Below are 20,617 nucleotides of genomic sequence, written 5' to 3'. Positions count from 1 at the left end.
TTTTTTTAATACCTCCAGGGACAGCGACTCCACCACCAACCTGGGCAGCCCATTCCAATCATCGTTGGAATCTTCTTCACTCATGTGCTGTCTTTGAGAATTGCCTAACCTCACTGGTTTAAAATCCTTCTTTAATACTACAGTTTATCTTAAGTGCTGTTGTTCTTCATTAGTTTCTGATGTTATTAGCTATTATTAAGAAAAAAACCCTTTGAAGACATTTTTAAATCTCATTTACAAAACCATTTACTTTAGTGCAATGAATGTAGTTTGTTCTGTAGTACATGTACTGAAAGAGTTGGGGCTGTTCAGTCTGGAGAAGAGGAGGCTCTCATGTGACCTTCTTGTGGCCTTCCAGTATCCGAAGGGGGCCTACAAAACAGCTGGGGAGGGACTTTTGAGGCTATCAGGTGGCAAGAGGACTAGGGGGAATGGAGCAAAGCTGGAGGTAGGTAAGCTCAGACTGGACACAAGGAGAATGTTGTTGAGCATGAGAGTGGTGAGAGCCTGGAATGGGTTGCCCAGGGCGCTGGTTGAGGCCCCATCCCTGGAGTGTTTAAGGCCAGGCTGGATGAGGCTGTGGCCAGCCTGATCTAGGGTAGGGTGTCCCTGCCCACAGCAGGGGAGCTGGAACTAGATGATCCTTGTGGTCCCTTCCAACCCTGACTGATTCTATGGCACTACCTTATGCCTCTCCCCAAAGCTTACTTATTTCTACACTTTTTACAGACTATAACAATGCAGTAAGATTACTGTACATGTTCTAGGGAAAACAATAGGAAAAAAACAACACTGAACAAAACTCTACTCCTGAAACTTACAGTTTTCTGAGAGGGTAATAAGTCTTAAAGCAAGATATTTATTTTGATACTGTAAAAATAGCACTGTGCAGGTTTAAAACTCCACTGAACCAGGTAAATGGTTCATACATGAGTTAAAGCTGCCACCTAGTTGAAGCATTCTGCAACACAACTGAAAGATTATTTAGCAAGTTGCAGCTAGTTACTTATGGTACACAGTGCACTAGTAGGATGTTTTTCTCTTTCTAGTATTTTATGAAGCACAATGCTGACTATGGAACAAAACAACTGGCATTTTGGACTTTGTTTGGGTTGGTTTTTTTTTTGGTTGGTTGTTTTTTGGTAGTATTTTTTTTCAACTCATTTTTCTGTTCTGTATATAGAATTAAAATGTACTTCTGAAAAAAAATGTAAAGGGTGTAAGTTAAAACCAGCACAGAATGGTTAAGAGTAGAGTTGAATAATGAATGATTAAGTTCAGTTATATTTTCTAAGTTAGATTTAGCTGTGATTACAAAACATCCACAGACCTGTGTGGGTATTGGGTACAAATTCAAAGCCAGAGACAGAAATATGTATTCTTGTTAAGCAAGAGTACCTCTGGAGCACCTCTGCTATGAGGACAGACTGAGAGAGTTGGGGCTGTTCAGTCTGGAGAAGAAGAGGCTCCCAGGTGACCTTCTTGTGGCCTTTCACTATCTGAAGGGAGCCTATAAAAAACCTCAGGAGGGCCATCTCAGAATATCAGGTAGTGACAGAACTAGGGGGAATGGAGCAAAGCTGGAGATGGGTAGGTTCAGACTGGATGTGAGGAGGAAGTTGTTGAGCATGAAAGTGGTGAGAGCCTGGAATGGGTTGCCCAGGGAGGTGGTTGAGGCCCCATCCCTGGAGGTGTTTAAGGCCAGGCTAGATGAGGCTTTGGCCAGCCTGATCTAGGGTAGGGTGTCCCTGCCCACAGCAGGGGGCTTGGAACTAGATGGTCCTTGTGGTCCCTTCCAGCCCTGACTGATTCTATGATTCCAAGGTTATATTTTGCTTCTTTTGAGCAACTTGCAGAAATGCTGACATCTGACTGCATTCTCTCACGCATCTGCATTAAAAATAAATCTCCACTGAAATACCTATGTTTTAATGAGTTCAGTTTTCTAAAACACTGATAGATTCAAAAGACTTTTGCTATGAACTTCTCTGCAGTCCAGCGTGGAAAGCCTGACATAGAAAAGGGCAGCAGTACTGAAAGGTCTTCATTTTGTCCCGGTCTTATTAGAAAGTACAACAGGAAATACTAGGCTTAAACTCCAGATTATTCCACATATTTCAGACTTGGCCACACAGCATCAAGTTTCTCCATGGGTATTTTAGGATTGGTTTCTTGTTTTTTTTAAAGCAAGTAAGCTTTGTTTTCACTTTAAAGGGTGATGGATCTTTTGGTACTTGTTGAAATGAAATATTCAGCACAATGTGAGGCTTGAATCTAGAGAGGCCCACAAAAGAAGAGGATATTTCAGTTTGTTTACCTCTTTATCACAGCACTGCCTTCTCAGCTGTGTTACTATACTGAAGGTATTGTTATGTCTTCCTCACCCTTAGTATGCTGTTATCATAGAATCAACCAGGTTGGAAGAGTACTCCAAGATCATCCAGTCCAACCTAGCACCCAGCCCTGTCCAATTACCTAGACCATGGCACTAAGTGCCTCATCCAGGCTTTTCCTGAACACCTCCAGGGATGGTGACTCCACCACCTCCCTGGGCAGCCCATTCCAATGCCAATCACTCTCTCTGCCAACAACTTCCTCCTAACATCCAGCCTAGGCCTCCCCGGCACAACTTGAGACTGTGTCCCCTTGTTCTATTGCTGGTTGCCTGTCAGAATAGACCAACCCCCACCTGGCTACAGCCTCCCTTCAGGTGGTTGTAGACAGCAATGAGGTTACCCCTGAGCATCCTCTTCCCCAGGCTAAACATCCCCAGCTCCCTCAGCCTCTCCTCGTAGGGTTTGTGTTCCAGGTCTCTCACCAGCTTTGTTGCCCTTCTCTGGACACTTTCCAGCACCTCAACATCTCTCTTCAATTGAGGAGCCCAGAACTGGACACAGGACTCAAGGTGTAGCCTGACCAGTGTTGAGTACAGGGAAAGAATAACCTCCCTTGTCCTACTGGCCACACTCTTCCTGACCCAGGCCAGGATGCCATTGGCTCTCTTGGCCACCTGGGCACACTGCTGGCTCATCTTCAGCTACTACCTACCAATACCTCCAGGTCCCTTTCTTCCTGGCTGCTCTCCAGCCATTCTGTCCCCAGCCTATATCTCTGCTTGGTGGTGTTGTAGCCAAAGTGCAGAACCTTGCACTTGGCCTTGTTAAATCTCATCCCATTGGCCTCTGCCCAACCATCCAACCTGTGCAGTTCCCACTGCAGGGCTCTCTACCTTTCAACAGATTATCGTGTAATGCTGCATCCATGTGCCTAAAAACCTAAGTTTTGTTCAGAACTAAGTATTAAAGATGTGAACACTTATTTCTAACTTCATAGTGGTAAGCTGGTAACCTTTCAGAATGATCTGCTTTACAAACTGGTTTTAGCATTAATGTGAAGGGCTGTGGCAATGAGGAAAAGCTTCTTCTCTCAACTATCTTTTGCCCTAAATCTTCAAGAGTAGCTTTCTTTTCCTTCCTGCTAACTTGACAGTTGACTTTTAAAATGATCATCCAGTTCTGGGCCACAGACAATTTCATGTGAGGTTTCAGAAGAACACCTCAGTACTCTGAGTATATTGTTAAGCAGGGTCAGAAAAAAATTTGTCTGTGTGTGACACAAATTCACATAATAGAAAACTTAAGGCAAAGGGAGAAAAAAAAAGTTACTGGGTACAGAAGGCATTAAGTATTTGATGATTAATGAGAAGTATATATAGATTGTGAAATGCCTTACCTAAAGAGTGTTTGAACATTTACAATAGTCTTAGCATCTGCCATGTAGTCTTCCTCGGCACTCATTGTACTTTCTTTGTCCACCACCACCATATTAGCTGCAAAGGTGACCCCACATCTTAATAAGTCATCTAGGCTTTTGTGAAGAGAAAGAAGGAGAAAGAAACAAGCAACTTAAGTATGGAATGCTTAAAACATTAGAGATGGTCGGAATTTGCAGGTCACAGGCAGAGTTGCTGGTTCCCTTCATCTCCATGTACATGGCAATATAATCTATATCAAGCATTATCCAGTTTCCAAATGTTAATAAAGGTTTTGCCAGGATATCTAATGCATTCCTCTTCTAGGTTAGTCTATGAGTTGGGGTGTTCCCATGATGCTTTTAAGAGCAGCTGTATATCAATGAAACTGCTGGAGAGTGAAGCCTGACCACAGAGAACACTCACAGACAGCTGAGCTACATCGTGCTTTGTAATTTGTTTCCAAACTGAAGGGTGTTTGTCATTCCAACAAGAGCATTTGCCACAGAAACAAAGCACTTTTTGAGTTTATAAATGAATTTTTGTAATGGTAAAGGACTTGGGAATTTTTTAAGTAAGTGAAAATAAGAAGAAAGGGTCATCATTAACAGGGGAGACTGGAAAAACACATTTTTGGCATTATTCTGTTTACTTCCAAGGTGAAGAGCTGTTTTGGTATTATGATTGCTTCTGATTTGGAAGTCTGTATTATCAGTTAGGTCTTACTTGTCCTGATACAGTTCTTCTTTTCAGCAATCACCTTCTTGGGCTCCTAAGTTTAAATAACCACTATAAATTCCTTTTGAAATTTTGCATAGGGAAAGCTCTCTACATTTGTGATATCTATTTTCCACCTGACAAATATTCTTCCATTGAAAAAAATGCATCATATAAGCATTTATTTTAAAAGCTCTCTACATTTGTGGTATTTATTTTTCACCTTATAAATATTCTTCCATTAAAAAATGCATCATATAAGTATTTATTTTAAAAGCTCTCTACATTTGTGGTATTTATTTTGCACCTGATAAATATTCTTCCATAAAAAAATGCATCATATTAAGTATTTATTTTAAAAGCTCTCTAAATTGGTGGTATTTATTTTGCATCTTATTAATATTCTTCCATTAAAAAAATGTATCATATAAGTATTTCTTTTAAAAGCTCCCTGAATTTGTGGTATTTATTTTGCACCTGATAAATATTCTTCCATAAAAAAAATGCATCATATAAGTATTTCTTTTAAAAGGTCTCTAAATTTGTGGCATTCATTTTGCACCTTATAAATATTCTTTCATAAAAAATGCATCATATAAGTATTTATTTTAAGAGCTCTCTAAATTTGTGGTATTTATTTTGCACCTTACAAATATTCTTCCTTAAAAAATGCATCATATAAGTATTTCTTTTAAAAGCTCTCTAAATTTGTGGTATTTAGTTTGCATCTTATAAATATTCTTCCATAAAAAAATGCATCATATGAGTATTTATTTTAAAAGCTCTGTAAATTTGTGGTATTTATTTTGCACTTGATAAATATTCTTCCATAAAAAAATGCATCATATAAGTACTTATTTTAAAAGCTCTCTAAATTGGTGGTATTTATTTTGCATCTTATAAATATTCTTCCATAAAAAAAATGCATCATGTAAGTATTTATTTTAAAAGCTCTCTGCATTGGTGGTATTTATTTTGCACCTGATAAATATTCTTCCATTTAAAAGATGCATCATATAAGTATTTCTTTTAAAAGCTCCCTGAATTGGTGGTATTTATTTTGCACCTGATAAATATTCTTCCATAAAAAATGCATCATATAAGTATTTCTTTTAAAAGCTCCCTGAATTGGTGGTATTTATTTTGCACCTTATAAATATTCTTCCATTAAAAAATGCATCATATAAGTATTTATTTTAAAAGCTCTCTACATTTGTGGTATTTATTTTGCACCTTACAAATATTCTTCCATTGAAAAAATGCGTCATATAAGTACTTATTTTAAAAGCTCCCTAAATTTGTGGTATTTATTTTACACCTTATAAATATTCTTCCATAAAACAACACATCATATAAGTATTTCTTTTAAAAGCTCTCTAAATTGGTGGTATTTATTTTGCACCTTACAAATATTCTTCCATAAAAAAATGCATCATATAAGTATGTATTTAAAAAGCTCTCTAAATTGGTGGTATCTATTTTGCACCTTGTAAATATTCTTCCATTAGAATATGCATCATATAAGTATTCATTTTAAACTGTGCAGTATTACCTGAGGCTGACTGCTGAAGGCTACTTTTTATTATGAGCTATAATAACAACTTCAGTGCACAAGTAGAACTCTGAGCACTCTCTGAGTTAATGTGTACTTGTGCTTTTCCAGTCAGACACTGAAAAAAGCAGCATCTTCTGAAAGATCCAGAGTGTCTGTGTTTTAACCTTTCATAAGCTCACCACCTGTTCTTATTTTAGCACTTGCATTCAACTAATATGTAGATAATAAAGAGAAGTATTGCTATTCTAGTTCTCAGCTACCTCTGGCTACAGCGTTCTTAACACTGAAAGATCCCTACACTGCTGTGAAATCAGTTCAGTTGCAGTTCTCACATCATTTATACCTGAAAACTGGGTAAGAGATTCCTGCTCTTTCATGGCACATTTGAGAAAGTTCCTCATAGTAATGAATTTGGTAAAGTTACTTTTCTGCAGGCCACCTGCTTCTAGCAATAAGGAGTAGATCAAAGTAATTTTCTTTCTCTAAGACAATGCCAGGTGGCCAAGTGACAAATCTTTTAGATACCTAAAAGGTAGTAGGTGTCACTTGGGAATTGTATTCTATACCTATTAAATAAGAAAGAAAAGTGTGTACATTACAGTTGTGCTAGTTTGAAGCTAGCTAGAATGTTTTGGTGAGAAGAACTAGATTGCAGGCTGTGAAAGAGAATCAGTGGTGATGTCTACTTTGCTCATAGGCTTGCTGAGATGTATAAGAATAAGAATCAAAACACAGATAAAGGAATCTCACTTCTGCTGGAGAACTGGCTGAGCTGCATCTCTTTCTAACCTCACCCTCTGTTTCTTTAATTGATCCACTTTGCTTCCTAACACCCTGCCTGAGCCTCCATTCTTCCTTGGGACTGGGGTAAGGTTGAGAGGGGTAGGGAGAAGGTGGAAGGCAGTTGGGAGCCCCTCCTGGGGACTCAGGTTTCTGGGAGGGCTGTTGTGTTCCTGTATTACCTTTTACCTTGTCTATTTCTGTCTACACTGTAAATATCTGCTTGTATATTGAGCTAAGCTGTAAATAATAAGCTTCATTTAATTTCCAGAGCTGGCTGAGTCTAGTCTGGGTGATTTTCCAAAGTGTGTGTGGGGGTGGGTAACACCCAAACCATCACATCAGTATTAAAAGCAACAGAACACCTTTATAGAGGGATTTGGTGAATTTGTTTTTGGAAATACACTCACTACATTTAATTAAACCTTAAATTTCCATGTTAATAAAAAAAAAAACCATGTTGGCATCTTTGGACTGTTAAGCACTTTAGCTGTTTTCAGTCAATTCAATTATTCTGCTGTTATGAATTACTTTTTATACCTGTTGTGGCATTGCAAGTTAAGTAAGCAGTAGACAGTAATAACCTGAGATACTTTTTTTGGTTTGGCAGAAGACATGTAGAATGTGAAAAAAACATCTCTGTAGAATCTTTGCAAATCCCACAATGACTATGATGGTATCATAGTAAACCTCTGACTGTGTCACTATTATAAGCAGTTTTAAAGGTTGAGATGGAGAAATGCTGAAACTCCAGAATTCTCACTAAAAAAACTGGATTCTGTTGATTCAGGGCAAGAAAGAGCTTTTTGATTTCTGCTTACCATGGGTTTTTAGCTCCAACTCAAAATTAGCTATGTGTGAAGCGATCCATTTTCTTCCTTAATTTGACACTGTACACAGAGGAGTTTATTAAAATACTAATGAACCCTTGCTCATTCACTTTCCATCCAACTTCTACATTAATTCTGTGTTGCTAATCCTAGATGTACAAATATATACTAGCAGGGGTGAAGAAATGTAGGAATAGATGACAGGGAACCCTTGCTCCTCCTGTTTCCATCCAACTTGTACATTAACTCTATGTTGCTAATCCTAGATATGCAAATATATATTAGCAGAGGTGAAGAAATGTAGGAATAGATGACAGGGAACCCTTGCCCTACCTGTTTCCATCCAACTTCTACATGAACTCTGTGCTGCTAATCCTAGATATGCAAATATATACTAGCAGAGGTGAAGAAATGTAGGAATAGATGACAGGGAACCCTTGCTCCTCCTGTTTCCATCCAACTTCTACATGAACTCTCTGTTGCTAACCCTAGATATGCAAATATATATTAGCAGAGGTGAAGAAATGTGGGAACAAATGACAGGGAACCCTTGCTCCTCCTGTTTCCATTCAACTTCTACATGAACTCTGTGTTGATAATCCTAGATATACAAACGTATATTAGCAGAGGTGAAGAAATGTAGGACTAGATGACAGGTTAAGCAGTGGAAGATGAAGACTGTTTGACTCAGTCAAGATTGCCCAAACTGTCTACATTCTGTAGCTATCTTTGCAAAACCCTAGCTAGAGAATCAAAACAAATTGTAACTAAGTATAGAATGACACTCTAGAATCAGGGTTATGGAATGACACTCTAGAATCAGGGCTATAATATGGCAATTTGTAGAAAGATATTCATGCAAGCAGTAGGAGCTAATTTTATGCATTTGAAGATATTAACCTGTGTTTTCTGTTACACTTTTCACTAATGATATCCTTTCTAAATCAGAAATTTGGAATCCCAGATTATAGCACACAGATACAAACCATGCATGCAAAGATTACCTTCATATACAAGACACTTAAACATGCAATGACAACACACACAACAAACCACTGAGCACTACAACGTTAAGTTCTCTAACAGTTATTTCACCTACTTGTCGATAGAGCCCACCATGTAGTAAACCATTGGAAACCAACAGATTGCATCCAGAAAATGCATATCTGGCCTAAGCAGCAGATGGGATTACAAAATGAAACATAGTATCACAACAGTAGCATCTGTTCTAAAATATTTCAATAAATTGGTAGCTTTAAGGAAAAAAAACAACAATAAACCAAAAAAACCCACCCCACAACTATTTTTTTCCAGTCTTTGGCAGTATAACATCACTTTTAAACAGAAAATTGGTTTGCAGGAAGCTGTGAATCAACAGTTTGCTGTGATCATAAAGAATGATCAGAATTAACATGCTTCTATTAATAAATGCACCTCTTAAATCAGAGATTTTATGGCACAGCTCAATTCCCAAGGTAAGGATGAAGGGCTGATGTCAGAGACACACTACCAAGTTGTGCCCCAATTCCCGACTTTGTAGCTCTTAATTTAAAATTCTCACTGCTTATTTTCATGTGGGAGCCAAAGGATTTGAATTTTGTAGTAGCAGCTCCATTCACATCAGAGAGACAATATTAGCTGAAACCTTATTTTAAAAATGGAATGTAAAAATGGAGCTACTGTTTGGGGTTTTTTGCATTGTTTCTTTGATGATAAATTTTACTGTGTTTCTTCTGGCTTACTAAGAAACATGAGAAATCTTAAAACACCTGTGATGTGTAGCTATCAGAATAGGCATACTGTGATAAAGTGCCTTGATGGATTAAGAAAATGGGAATGTGGCAACGAGACATGGATGTATTCCTGGAAGGTGGCTGAATTCCTGAGTCAAGTGAAGTAAATCACAGAATTCCAAATGGCTTGAATGGCAGCCTGAGTTCCACCTCATGTGTGAACAAAAAGCAGGCTGGCTTTTGAGCTAGCTTCTGTAGTCCCATGAATGCTGGCCTTTCAGAGGACTCACTGCAAATGCAGTGTAGGAAGAGACAGCACTAAGGGTATTAGTTTAATTAGCAGCTATGGGTTTTATTTTGTGCTCATAAAACGTGGGTTTACTGTAAATGTCTTACAGTATACAGTCAGGCACTGTACTGGAAAAGAGAACAAGCACTAGAGGGCACTGGATGCTCACATCTTTAGTCAAGAAAGTGACAAATCAAAAGTCCTTTCGCCTAGTTTAGGCTTTCTACCAGTTTATGTAATCCACTTTATGCCATAATATGTACATAAAGAAAAGCTTCTGTTTTACAAACACAGGTGTATGCAGCTTCACTAAAGAGCTGTCTGAGGCAGAAGTGGGAGACTTCACAGCAGGCCTTTTTATAATAAATCACTTAAACTAACACATGCATGAAAAGCAAATTGTCAGGTATCAGAACCTGTAAGAAATGTCTGCTGCCAACATTCCTTTGAGTCACAATTTGATCAACACCTCCATAACTGAAGGGAGGCTGTAGCCAGGTGGGGATTGGTCTATTCTGCCAGGCAACCAGCAACAGAACAAGGGGACACAGTCTCAAGTTGTGCTGGGGGAAGTATAGGCTGGATGTTAGGAGGAAGTTCTTCGGAGAGAGAGTGATTGGCATTGGAATGGGCTGCCCAGGGAGGTGGTGGAGTCACCATCCCAGGAAGAGTTCAAGAAAAGCCTGGATGAGGCTCTTAGTTCCATGATCTAGATGATTAGATAGGGCTGGGTGATAAGCTGGACTGGATGATCTTGGAGGTCTCTTCCAACCTGGTTGAGTCTATGATTCTATAATTCTATAACTGCGTCTTCCAAATTGTGATTTTAAGTTTTAGAGCCGTGCCAGAGTGGTGGTGGTGGTGATAGGAAGTCTCATTCAAATTACAAATGAATCAACCTTGCTAGAGAAGAATTTCTCTGAAATTTGAAACCTCTAGTGCAAGAGAAACTAAGAATTCCAGCAGTCCTCATGATTTATATGCTTGTAGATGGACTGGGTTGTAGGCAGTATCCTAATGCCCTAAGGAACTATTTATTTTAGAGTCTAAAATTACTCCACATATACTTAACTGGTCTAGGCCACTAAAAGCCTTGGTTAAGTAGGTTAGTGTTGCCCGAAGTACTGTCACATAGGTATGAAAGTGTTACACAGTTTGCTTTTCACAGTGCCTAGGAAGTTTTCTTTCATTTTAGCATATTAGTTGGGGTATTTTTAAGAAGCACCTGGTTGAAACTTCGGCCACAAAGAATAAGGACAGCTAAATTCATTATGGCCTTTTACACTCATGGCCAACACAGGACCTTATTTTTTCACCAACATTTCTCACAGGTAAATGTGCCATATTTTTTTTTTTATTTTAAGTTGCCCACACAAAGAGTGATCCTCTATTGAAGTAATGGTAGAATGACTTTAAATGTGTCCCAAAAGAAATAATTCCCATCTACTTACGGGTTATCTAGGAGTAACACAATGGGATTTAACTCTTTCTTTGGTCGGTAATAAGCTCTGAGTGGAACAATGAAGTTATAAAGGCCATTCCCAGCAGTTTCTGCTGCAACTATAATCAATTTATTTTTGAATCCATAGGCTTTTGCATCTTCATAGTAGTTATGTTGGCATCCCTAAAACAGAAACAAGTTCAGTGAGTATTCGTAAAGAGCTTCAGCTGTGATGTTAAAGTGGTTTACCATTAGGAATAGAAAATTGTATCAAATGATCTTATATGGATCTGAATAGACAAAAAGAAAAATGCTTGGTGATGGAAAGGATGAGGAAACATCACAGGCTAGAAAATGCTAAGCAAACTTCCTCTCTAAGCAGAAACCAGACTTTAACTGCTCACATGCATGAGACAAATGAGAATGCATTTTTATCTGGTAACAGGAACTCTCTTTACCTTATCTAGTCTTAGACAACAGAAGGGTACTTTTTCATGCAGAAGATGACAAAATGTGGGAGAGCTTCCAATATATGGGGAATAAGGAGGATAGCCTTTGGCATACCTAGGAGAAGGAAGCAATTACTTTTTCAGTATAGCAAATAACTGAAATACATTCGACCCCACTCCTACTTCATGGTGTGTTTACACTTGTCTAAACTTTGTGGCTATCTGTAGACTGCCAGAGTCAAGTACATGAAATGAACTGTGTTTAGTAAGGATCAAAGGAATACGTTTTGTAGCTTTGACCTATATGATCCAGTTTAGTGAAAGGTATTATGCTTTTATGGATTACAAGTATTTTCATAGAATCACAGAATGGTTTTGGTTGGAAGAGACCTCAAAGATCATCTAGTTCCAACCCCCTGCCATAGGCAGGGACACTTCTCACTAGAACAGGTTGCTCAAGGCAACCATCCAACCTGGCCTTGAACACCTCCAGGGAGAGCAGCCACAGTCTTCCTGGGCAACCTGTTCCAGTGTCTCACCACCCTCTCTGTAAATGACCCTTTCCTAGTTTAAATCCTCCCTCTTCAGTTTAAACCCATGAGTTTTTTTTATTGCTTGAGCTTCATTTATTGTATAGGTATCTTTGGAAATGTGTTGATGTATATCAGTGTTTTGGAAACTTTCAAGGAAGAAAAAAAGGAAGGAGAGAAAATTAAAGTAATTGTGGTACTCCTGCACTTCCTTCTCTGTTTTTCTGTCAAATGCTTACTAAGAACCAAGTCACAACAACAACACATTTTCAATGTATCTGCAATAAATTTTAAGTAGCAAATTCCCTTAATGATGAGATTAATAATATATTTTGCCTTAGTTTTCAGTAAGAGGCCATTTATACCCCAATATTTCAATCTGCAGATTTAAGTTTACTTGTTTCATTCCTTTCACTGGAGCTTTGTAATCTTCCCTGGGGCTTTTCATGCTTGCCACTGTCAGAGACAGGAAACTGTGCTAGGTGAGCCACTGACTTAATCGTGTATTTCAGTGTGAGCCTCCCTGTCAGTAATCCCAATAAACATAATTGCCTATCTGCATGGAAGTTACAGAATAGACTCTTCTGCTTTTCTATTAGCAATGCATCATTACTTTAAGTAACATGCTAACAAGCATTTTAATTTAAACGTATTCATTTTGTCATACTGCTTTTTTCTTATCCCTACCATCTGAAGTCAGACACCTAGCCTCAATGTTTAACGAGGCTGTTGAATGATCTGATTATCACCTCATTCCTCAGGACAGAAGTATTTATCTGTTTACAAATTGAGTCCTGTCTTTATAACTATGGAATGTAAGAAAAAAGGCCATAAAACTGCTATTGAAAAAAAAATGACAATACACAACTAGATCTTCATAACCGACAATAGAAAATCTCCCAACAAACAGAGGAGTTAATCTGTTCTGTTTTCATTCTGAAACAGGCATAATGGCATACTGCTAACACACAACAGCATTTCATAATTGGGAACATAGCTGTAATTGGTCTTTATGGATCTTGCTTGCTACCACAGCTCGGGTTGATCTGCATGTGGAAACATCCACCCACGCTGTTGACGTAATATGAGCTTTTCAAATGATCTTGTTTACATTGAGTATACATACTCTAAGCCCCCAGAGACTTCATCATCTGATGGGGTAGTTTCATCTTCTGACTGGTCACTTAGCAGATCACATGTCTGAAGTGAGGAGGAGTCTGCAACCTCCAGGACAGGTGCTATGCTGGGCCGTCTGCCCTCTTTCCCTCCTTCAGAAGGAAGGGCTAGCGTAGGTCCACTCGACGTTCGGCATCCTGTGTCTTGTAAATCGATAGCCACTGTCCCTGAAGTATTGATGGAAGCATTTTTTTTCAATGTGGTTGTCAAAACATCTGAATGAGAGTCTGTTATTTAGTGAGGGTTAACAAAGACTAAAAGCAATACTGTATTGGCTGCGTTTATTACATGACAACATAGCAAAGACTTAAGTTATACCTGAGGCAGCCTTTTCCTGCAAAGTAGCACTTTTCATGACTATTAATATCTATCTATCTATCTATCTATCTATCTATCTATCTATCTATCTTTTTTTTAATCAAACCGTATATAATTAATCCATATTTACACAGATCAACAACCTCTAGGTCAGGGGTACTCAAACCTTTTTAAACAGGGAGCCAGTTCACTGTCCCTCAGACACTGTCAGGGGCCAGACTATAGTTTGTTGGGGGTCGGACTATAGTTTGGTTCCAGCCCAGTAGTGTTGAGGGCTGGACTATAGTTTGGTTCCAGCCCAGTAGTGTCGGGGGCTGGACTATAGTTTGGTTCCAGCCCAGTAGTGTCAGGGGCTGGACTATAGTTTGGTTCCAGCCCAGTAGTGTCGGGGGCTGGACTATAGTTTGATTCCTGCCCAGTAGTGTCAGGGGCTGGACTATAGTTTGGTTCCAGCCCAGTAGTGTCGGGGGCTGGACTATAGTTTGGTTCCAGCCCAATAGTGTTGAGGGCAGGACTATAGTTTGATTCCTGCCCAGTAGTGTCAGGGGCTGGACTATAGTTTGGTTCCAGCCCAGCCCCGCAGGTGCCTGGGGGCTGCTGGAGGCAGGCGAGCAGATTAAGTGTGAGGAAGTGGCTGCTTGGCTTCCCAAGGGGAGTTCTGTAAATACTGGCGGGTCAGACTGAGGACCCAAGGGGGCTGTATCTGACCTGCAGGCCGTAGTTTGATGACCCCTGCTCTAGGCTTTCCTTGAGCCATGGACACTTTTTAGATTAAAGAACCTCATAACAAAATTGTTGCAATCAGTTCTGACTGACAAACAGACTGCCCATGTGATTTTCCCAGTCGTTTTGCTTTGCATAGATTATTACCTTTTTTAATGCAAGTCTTAAGTGGCTTCATTCCATATTGTCAGGTAAAAATTAATTTAACCAAATCCCATTGTTTTTTAGTTGACTTTTTTTCCTAAACACAAGGGTATTTAGCAGTTTTCCTTTTATACTGATTTTAATTACAGTTTTAGGAATACATATTAACACCTTTAAAATGCACTACTCATTGAATAAGAATTATTTTGCAAAGAGTTTTGGGGTTTTTTTATTTGGTTTGGTTTTTACTTACCCATGCTGGCTATTATACTGTGTACAGGTAGCCTAGAAGCTCCATGATATGACAGTTTTGACTCATGCTTTTTTCTATGCTTTTGTTGCTTCTTAAAAGCAGAATTCTCTTCTTTGGTGATATTTATATAAAAGCATATATCTGTAGAACTCATGATATATCGAGGACCTGGATTCAGCAAAATGCTTTTGTTATCTTCCTTTCTAACACCAATCAGACAGACTCCAAACCTTAATCAGAAAAGGAAAGGCATAGTTCATTTTGCATAGTCCCATACATACACCAGAAATTCCACTGTCAAAAAAGGAACCTCCACTATGTTTTTGTATTTTGCAGATCATGACCATTTGCAGATTTCTAGATGATAAATATGTTTGGAAAATATTCTCTCTTAAATGGGCCACTTCTGCTCAAACACTTCTTATGAGCTCGTGAGTTCCTAGGCATTTGAAACCAGTGTTTTTCTTAATCTCCATAATATTCATCTAACACTCTTCCATTTTTCTATCAGATGAATAGTCCCTTCTGGGAAAATATTAGCAGAATGGATATATAATATGAAAAAGTATTAATCATGTTGAATTGTTCCATTATTCAAATGCAATGGAAGCAGAATTCACTTTTGCAGTTCATTCTTAGAGATGTATTTGATTAGTGATAGGAAATAATGAAATAAAGCCAAGACAATCTTACTTAAGGAGAATCAATCTCACTTAAGTATAAACTCAGTGTTCTGAGTTTCATATGTGTTCATTTTGTGTAGATACAAATATGCATACTCCAGGTTTAGCTTGTCCATTCATCTCACAGAGCAGCACTGAATAAGTGATATATATGATCTGGAACCTGAAGAATGTATGTTAGCATCTAACAAAAAAATATATGGTTTTGTTTAGAACAATCACCAGAATGCAGCAGGTACCACTTGTAAAGCTGAGTATTTTGCATAATAATGAGTGCACTATAAAAGAAGCCTTATTTTCAGCTGACTCCTAAATTGTAAGAAATAATAATACACTAATGTGGGAATGCAATGTGAGAGGGAATAATAACTGGCAGTCTGTGAGCATTTGACCTTGATTTCCACAGCTTCAGGATGCCTCCCACGGGGGAGGAAAGACACAGCGGGACACCTGGTTAATGAGAAAAACAAGGCGTGATGTATGTAAAAGACTGGGCTGTATTTGCCTAGATTGTGCTAATGTGTAGGTGTGTGGTCTATGCTCTAGACTATGGAAATGGACTCAGAATGAATAATAAAGGTCTCTGGTGGATTCACATTGAATTGTGTGGATTCCGTGCAGTACCACGCTAACATGCTAATACACTAAAATCCTCCCACCAAACCTTATCTACCCTGTTTGGCACACAGAAAGGGGTTTGGTGTTCTCATTACCACTCTAAAGTACTTGTTAGGCTTATCCTCTGTATTCTTTATATTCTGTGCTCTCAGACTGAGCTGGCCTGTACAGACCCACATGAGGTTTTATCTGACCAAATCTAACATACAGGCAGAAAAAAAATCCATTAAATGTATTAGTGGCCAGACACTTAAACCCAGAAACACAGCAATGTGTAATATTGCACCTTGGAATGCAGAGCTACATTACAGGCAAAGTGATTAATTATATGCTTGAACATTTAATTGCTGATAGAAAAATAAACATACTTCTTATGTGCATGGAAAGAAGCATATGTGAAGCTTTTCCCTTCATACTCAGCAAAAAAAGTACTTTCTTCCAAGTTAATGTGATACACCTCATTACCAGAGCATCTGCCATACATTTTCTGCCATTGTTCTGATGACTGCTGACTGTCCCTGAAACGTACAGATAAAGAGAATAGCTTAAAACTTAATGTAAAATTTGTATTAATCAGAATAATATTTCATGCCAATAGAAACTACAAATGTCTATTAAAAAGGTCCCATAGGCTAATTTAAGGAAGTATTTGAGATCAAAGCTTTCTAATACTCTAAGTGCAGCGATTATTCTAACATATTAAAGAGCATTTTCTGCTAAGTAATAGGCATATGAGATTATGTACTTTAATATCAGGAGAGATATGGCTCAATTACTTTAAATTCACACCATAATAAGTATATTCATTGCAATTTAAAGATGACAGGTGAAACCAGCAGCATGCTCATTCTATTCACAAAGGCAGTCTCTTCAGGCACTCCGTGGCAGATTGGTTGTTTCCTGTTTGGAGTAGGTAAAGAATAATTTTAAACAGCTTATGCAGCAAGCCCCAGTTAGTTTCAGTCACTTTGTCTGTAAGGAAGATTTTATTTTATGTTCTGCATTTGTCTACCACTTATCTCTAGCATTTACTCTCTGCACATTTTTAGTTAGTGTGCTGTGTGTACTGTGACAAGTATATACCTTTTCTTCTCCACTGTAAAGTGAAAAAATTAATGACAGCAAGTATATAACTCCTTACACAGTTAATGTTCCTTATCCATGTGGACTGTTTGTGGAAATGTTTGAAACCTCAGCTAACAGCAAAACTGGCAGACTTCAGGCTTCTGTGAACTTCTTACTTTAATAAGTTTCAAGTGGAAATAAGATTCTGTCTGCATGAGTTTTACTGGATATATATATATGCTTGTATATATATACATACTTGTACATATGTGTGTGTGTATATATACACATATATAAATATATATATAAAATATACACTTTATATATATATACACATATATATATATGAAGGTAGGACATAAAATTGACAAATGTGCTCTGCATTTTGCTACGTGGAGCTAAGATCTCAAGATACTGGGACACACAAGATTCTGTCTGCATGAGTTTTACTGGATATAACAACTTAGTATATACCTGTACACATACTTGTATATATGTGTATATATATATATACACACATATATAGGTAAATATATATAATATATGCATTTTATATATATATATATACACAAATATCTGTATATATGCAAGTAGGGCATAAAACTGACAAATATGCTCTGCATTTTGCTACTTGGAGCTAAAATCTCAAGATACTGGGACACACAAGATTCTGTCTACATGAATTTTACTGGATATAACAAATGAGTATATACCTGTACATATACACATACCTGCACGTGTATATAAATACATGTGTGTGTGTATATATGTATATATACATACATATAAATATATATATATATATTATATACCTTTTCTATATATACAACTGTATGTATACATGCAGGTAGGACATAGAACTGACAAATGTGCATGGCATTTTGCTACTTGGAGCTAAGATTTCAAGATACTGGGACACGCAAAATTCTGTCTGCATGAGTTTTACTGGATATAACAAATGAGTATATACCTGTACATATACACATACTTGTATGCATGTGTGTATATATCACACAGTATCACCAAGGTTGGAAGAGACCTCATAGATCATCAAGTCCAACCCTTTACCACAGAGCTCAAGGCTAGACCATGGCACCAAGTGCCACGTCCAATCCTGCCTTGAACAGCTCCATGTATATATATGTGTATATATATAAATATATATATTATAATCATTTTATATATATACAACTATATGATATATGCAGGTAGAATCATAGAATCATAGAATAGAATCATAGAATCAACCAGGTTGGAAGAGACCTCCAAGATCATCCAGTCCAACCTAGCCCCCAGCCCTATCCAATCAACCAGACCACGGCACTAAGTGCCTCATCCAGGCTTTTCTTGAAGACCCCCAGGGACGGTGCCTCCACCACCTCCCTGGGCAGCCCATTACAATGGGAAATCACTCTCTCTGTGAAGAACTTCTTCCTAATATCCAGCCTATACCTACCCTGGCACAACTTGAGACTGTGTCCCCTTGTTCTATTGCTGGTTGCCTGGGAGAAGAGGCCACCCCCCACCTGGCTACAATGTCCCTTCAGGTAGTTGTAGACAGCAATAAGATCACCCCTGAGCCTCCTCTTCTCCAGGCTAAACAGGCCCAGCTCCCTCAACCTCTCCTCATAGGATTTGTGCTCCAGGCCCCTCACCAGCTTTGTTGCCCTTCTCTGGACATGTTCCAGCACCTCAACATCTCTCTTGAATTGAGGGGCCCAGAACTGGACACAGCACTCAAGGTGTAGCCTGACCAGTGCTGAGTACAGGGGAAGAATAACCTCCCTTGTCCTACTGGCCACACTGGAGCTAAGATTTCAAGATACTGGGACACACAAGATTCTGACTGCATGAGTTTTACTGGATATAACAAATTAGTATGTACCTGTGTATATATATATATACACACATACTTTTATGTATGTATATATATATATATTATATACATTTATATATATACGTATATATACATATATATACAAATACATGTATATATGCAGGTAGGACATAAAACTGACATATGTACTATGCATTCTGCTACTTGGAGATAAGATCTCAAGATATTGGGACACACAAGATTCTGTCTGCATGAGTTTTACTGGATATAACAACTTAGTATATACCTGTACATATACTTGTATATATGTGTATATATATATATACACACATATATATGTAAATATATATAAAATATACATTTTTTATATATATATATATTTATACACACACAGATATCTGTATATATGCAAGTAGGGCATAAAACTGACAAATATGCTCTGCATTTTGCTACTTGGAGCTAAAATCTCAAGATACTGGGACACGCTCCTCTGTTTATACATTTCAACATATTAACACAATTTCCATTTTATCTTCAATTTACCATACATCTCCACCCTTGCAATAGCTTAAAGATGGAAATAAGTAAACCACTTTTATTGCAGCACATAAGCAAACAGTGTATAAATAGCGGAATCAGAAAGGTTGTTACAGAAGAAATTATTTTCCCAATTTCCCTTTTCCCCCTAAAATAAAAGATTCACCTGTTTAAAGTCTGCTTCGTTCCAGTTAGTTGTCTAAAAGCTTCCCATGGGGCTGTTCTGTAAAGATCACATTAAGTTCAAGTCAGAAAAGCCACTTCTTCCAACATTTTATATCTTAATATAAGCTCTAATGAAATTCTCTGACAAGATTAGATAACTGTACATCATTTAAAAACAAATGTTAAGATTAATCAATAAGATGAACAAGAAGATTAAGTTTCAAGGTAGAGTTTTGGTGTCTCTGTCAGACTGCAGTTTTGAGTCCTATGAATAGATGAGAATGGGTTCATTGACATGTAGTTTGCTTGAAAAATAGCATTAAAGAGTGATGCCAGTTCACATAAACAGCAGCAAGATCCTCCTTAATTTTGCTAGCAAGTTGATCTAGCCAAAGTTGCTTTGAAAATGAACATTTCCCTCAGTCTCCTCACGTATTAATACCAGAAGAAAAGATGGTTTGAATTTATGTACATCTGTCTTTTTTTATTTACTGTTTCTTTCTATTAATAACTTTTTCTGTGTTCTGCTACTGTGTGTTGCCTTCAACTTTTTGGCAATTACACAGTGTACTTACCTTCATGATTGTGATATTAAGCAGTGTCATACTATTTATTAATAAATATAGGAAGCAGATTCCCTGTGGAACAGGTAGCACTTCATTTGTAGAAGACTACAACAAACAGGTGGAACATTGGACTGTTTTATCAGTAAGACTGGGGGGGAATGGATCCAAGGTAGAGGAGGGCAGATTTAGGTTAAACGTTAGGAGGAAGTTCTTCACCATTAGGGTGGTGAGGCACTGGAATGGGTTGCCCGGGGAGGTGGTGGAAGCCTCATCCCTGGGAGTTTTTAAGCCCATGCTCTGGGCAACCTGATCTAGTGAAAAGTGTTCCTGCCTGTGGCAGCGGGGTTGGAACCAGATGATCCTCAAGGTCCCCTCCAACCCTGACAGTTCTGTGATTAAACTGTTAAGTCAGGTTAAGATCATGACCTTTCTAAATTAACTGATATCAAGAAGCCAG

At 38.1% G+C, this 20,617-nt stretch overlaps 1 protein-coding gene across 5 annotated transcripts in view; it reads right to left on the bottom strand.

The window, feature by feature from the left end:
- KCNT2 (potassium sodium-activated channel subfamily T member 2) overlaps nt 1-20,617 on the bottom strand; it is a 179,593-nt gene that overhangs the window by 30,816 nt on the left and 128,160 nt on the right. For 3 of the 5 annotated variants that reach the window (XM_064147153.1, XM_064147158.1, XM_064147154.1), the window contains exons 16-23: nt 19,596-19,652; nt 16,359-16,508; nt 14,690-14,919; nt 13,202-13,418; nt 11,555-11,660; nt 11,107-11,279; nt 8,733-8,804; nt 3,733-3,867 (exon numbers count right to left, since the gene is read on the bottom strand). In XM_064147153.1, the coding sequence (XP_064003223.1) occupies nt 3,733-3,867; nt 8,733-8,804; nt 11,107-11,279; nt 11,555-11,660; nt 13,202-13,418; nt 14,690-14,919; nt 16,359-16,508; nt 19,596-19,652 (1,140 nt within the window). The remainder of the gene's footprint in view (nt 1-3,732; nt 3,868-8,732; nt 8,805-11,106; nt 11,280-11,554; nt 11,661-13,201; nt 13,419-14,689; nt 14,920-16,358; nt 16,509-19,595; nt 19,653-20,617) is intronic. The other 2 variants (XM_064147155.1, XM_064147156.1) reach the window with 2 other exon arrangements.

This window comes from Pogoniulus pusillus, chromosome 8 (assembly GCF_015220805.1).
Source record: "Pogoniulus pusillus isolate bPogPus1 chromosome 8, bPogPus1.pri, whole genome shotgun sequence".
Classification (NCBI taxonomy): domain Eukaryota; kingdom Metazoa; phylum Chordata; class Aves; order Piciformes; family Lybiidae; genus Pogoniulus; species Pogoniulus pusillus.
The sequence above is the reverse complement of the archived record's forward strand: the minus strand, read 5'-3'. Positions and strand labels throughout refer to the sequence as shown.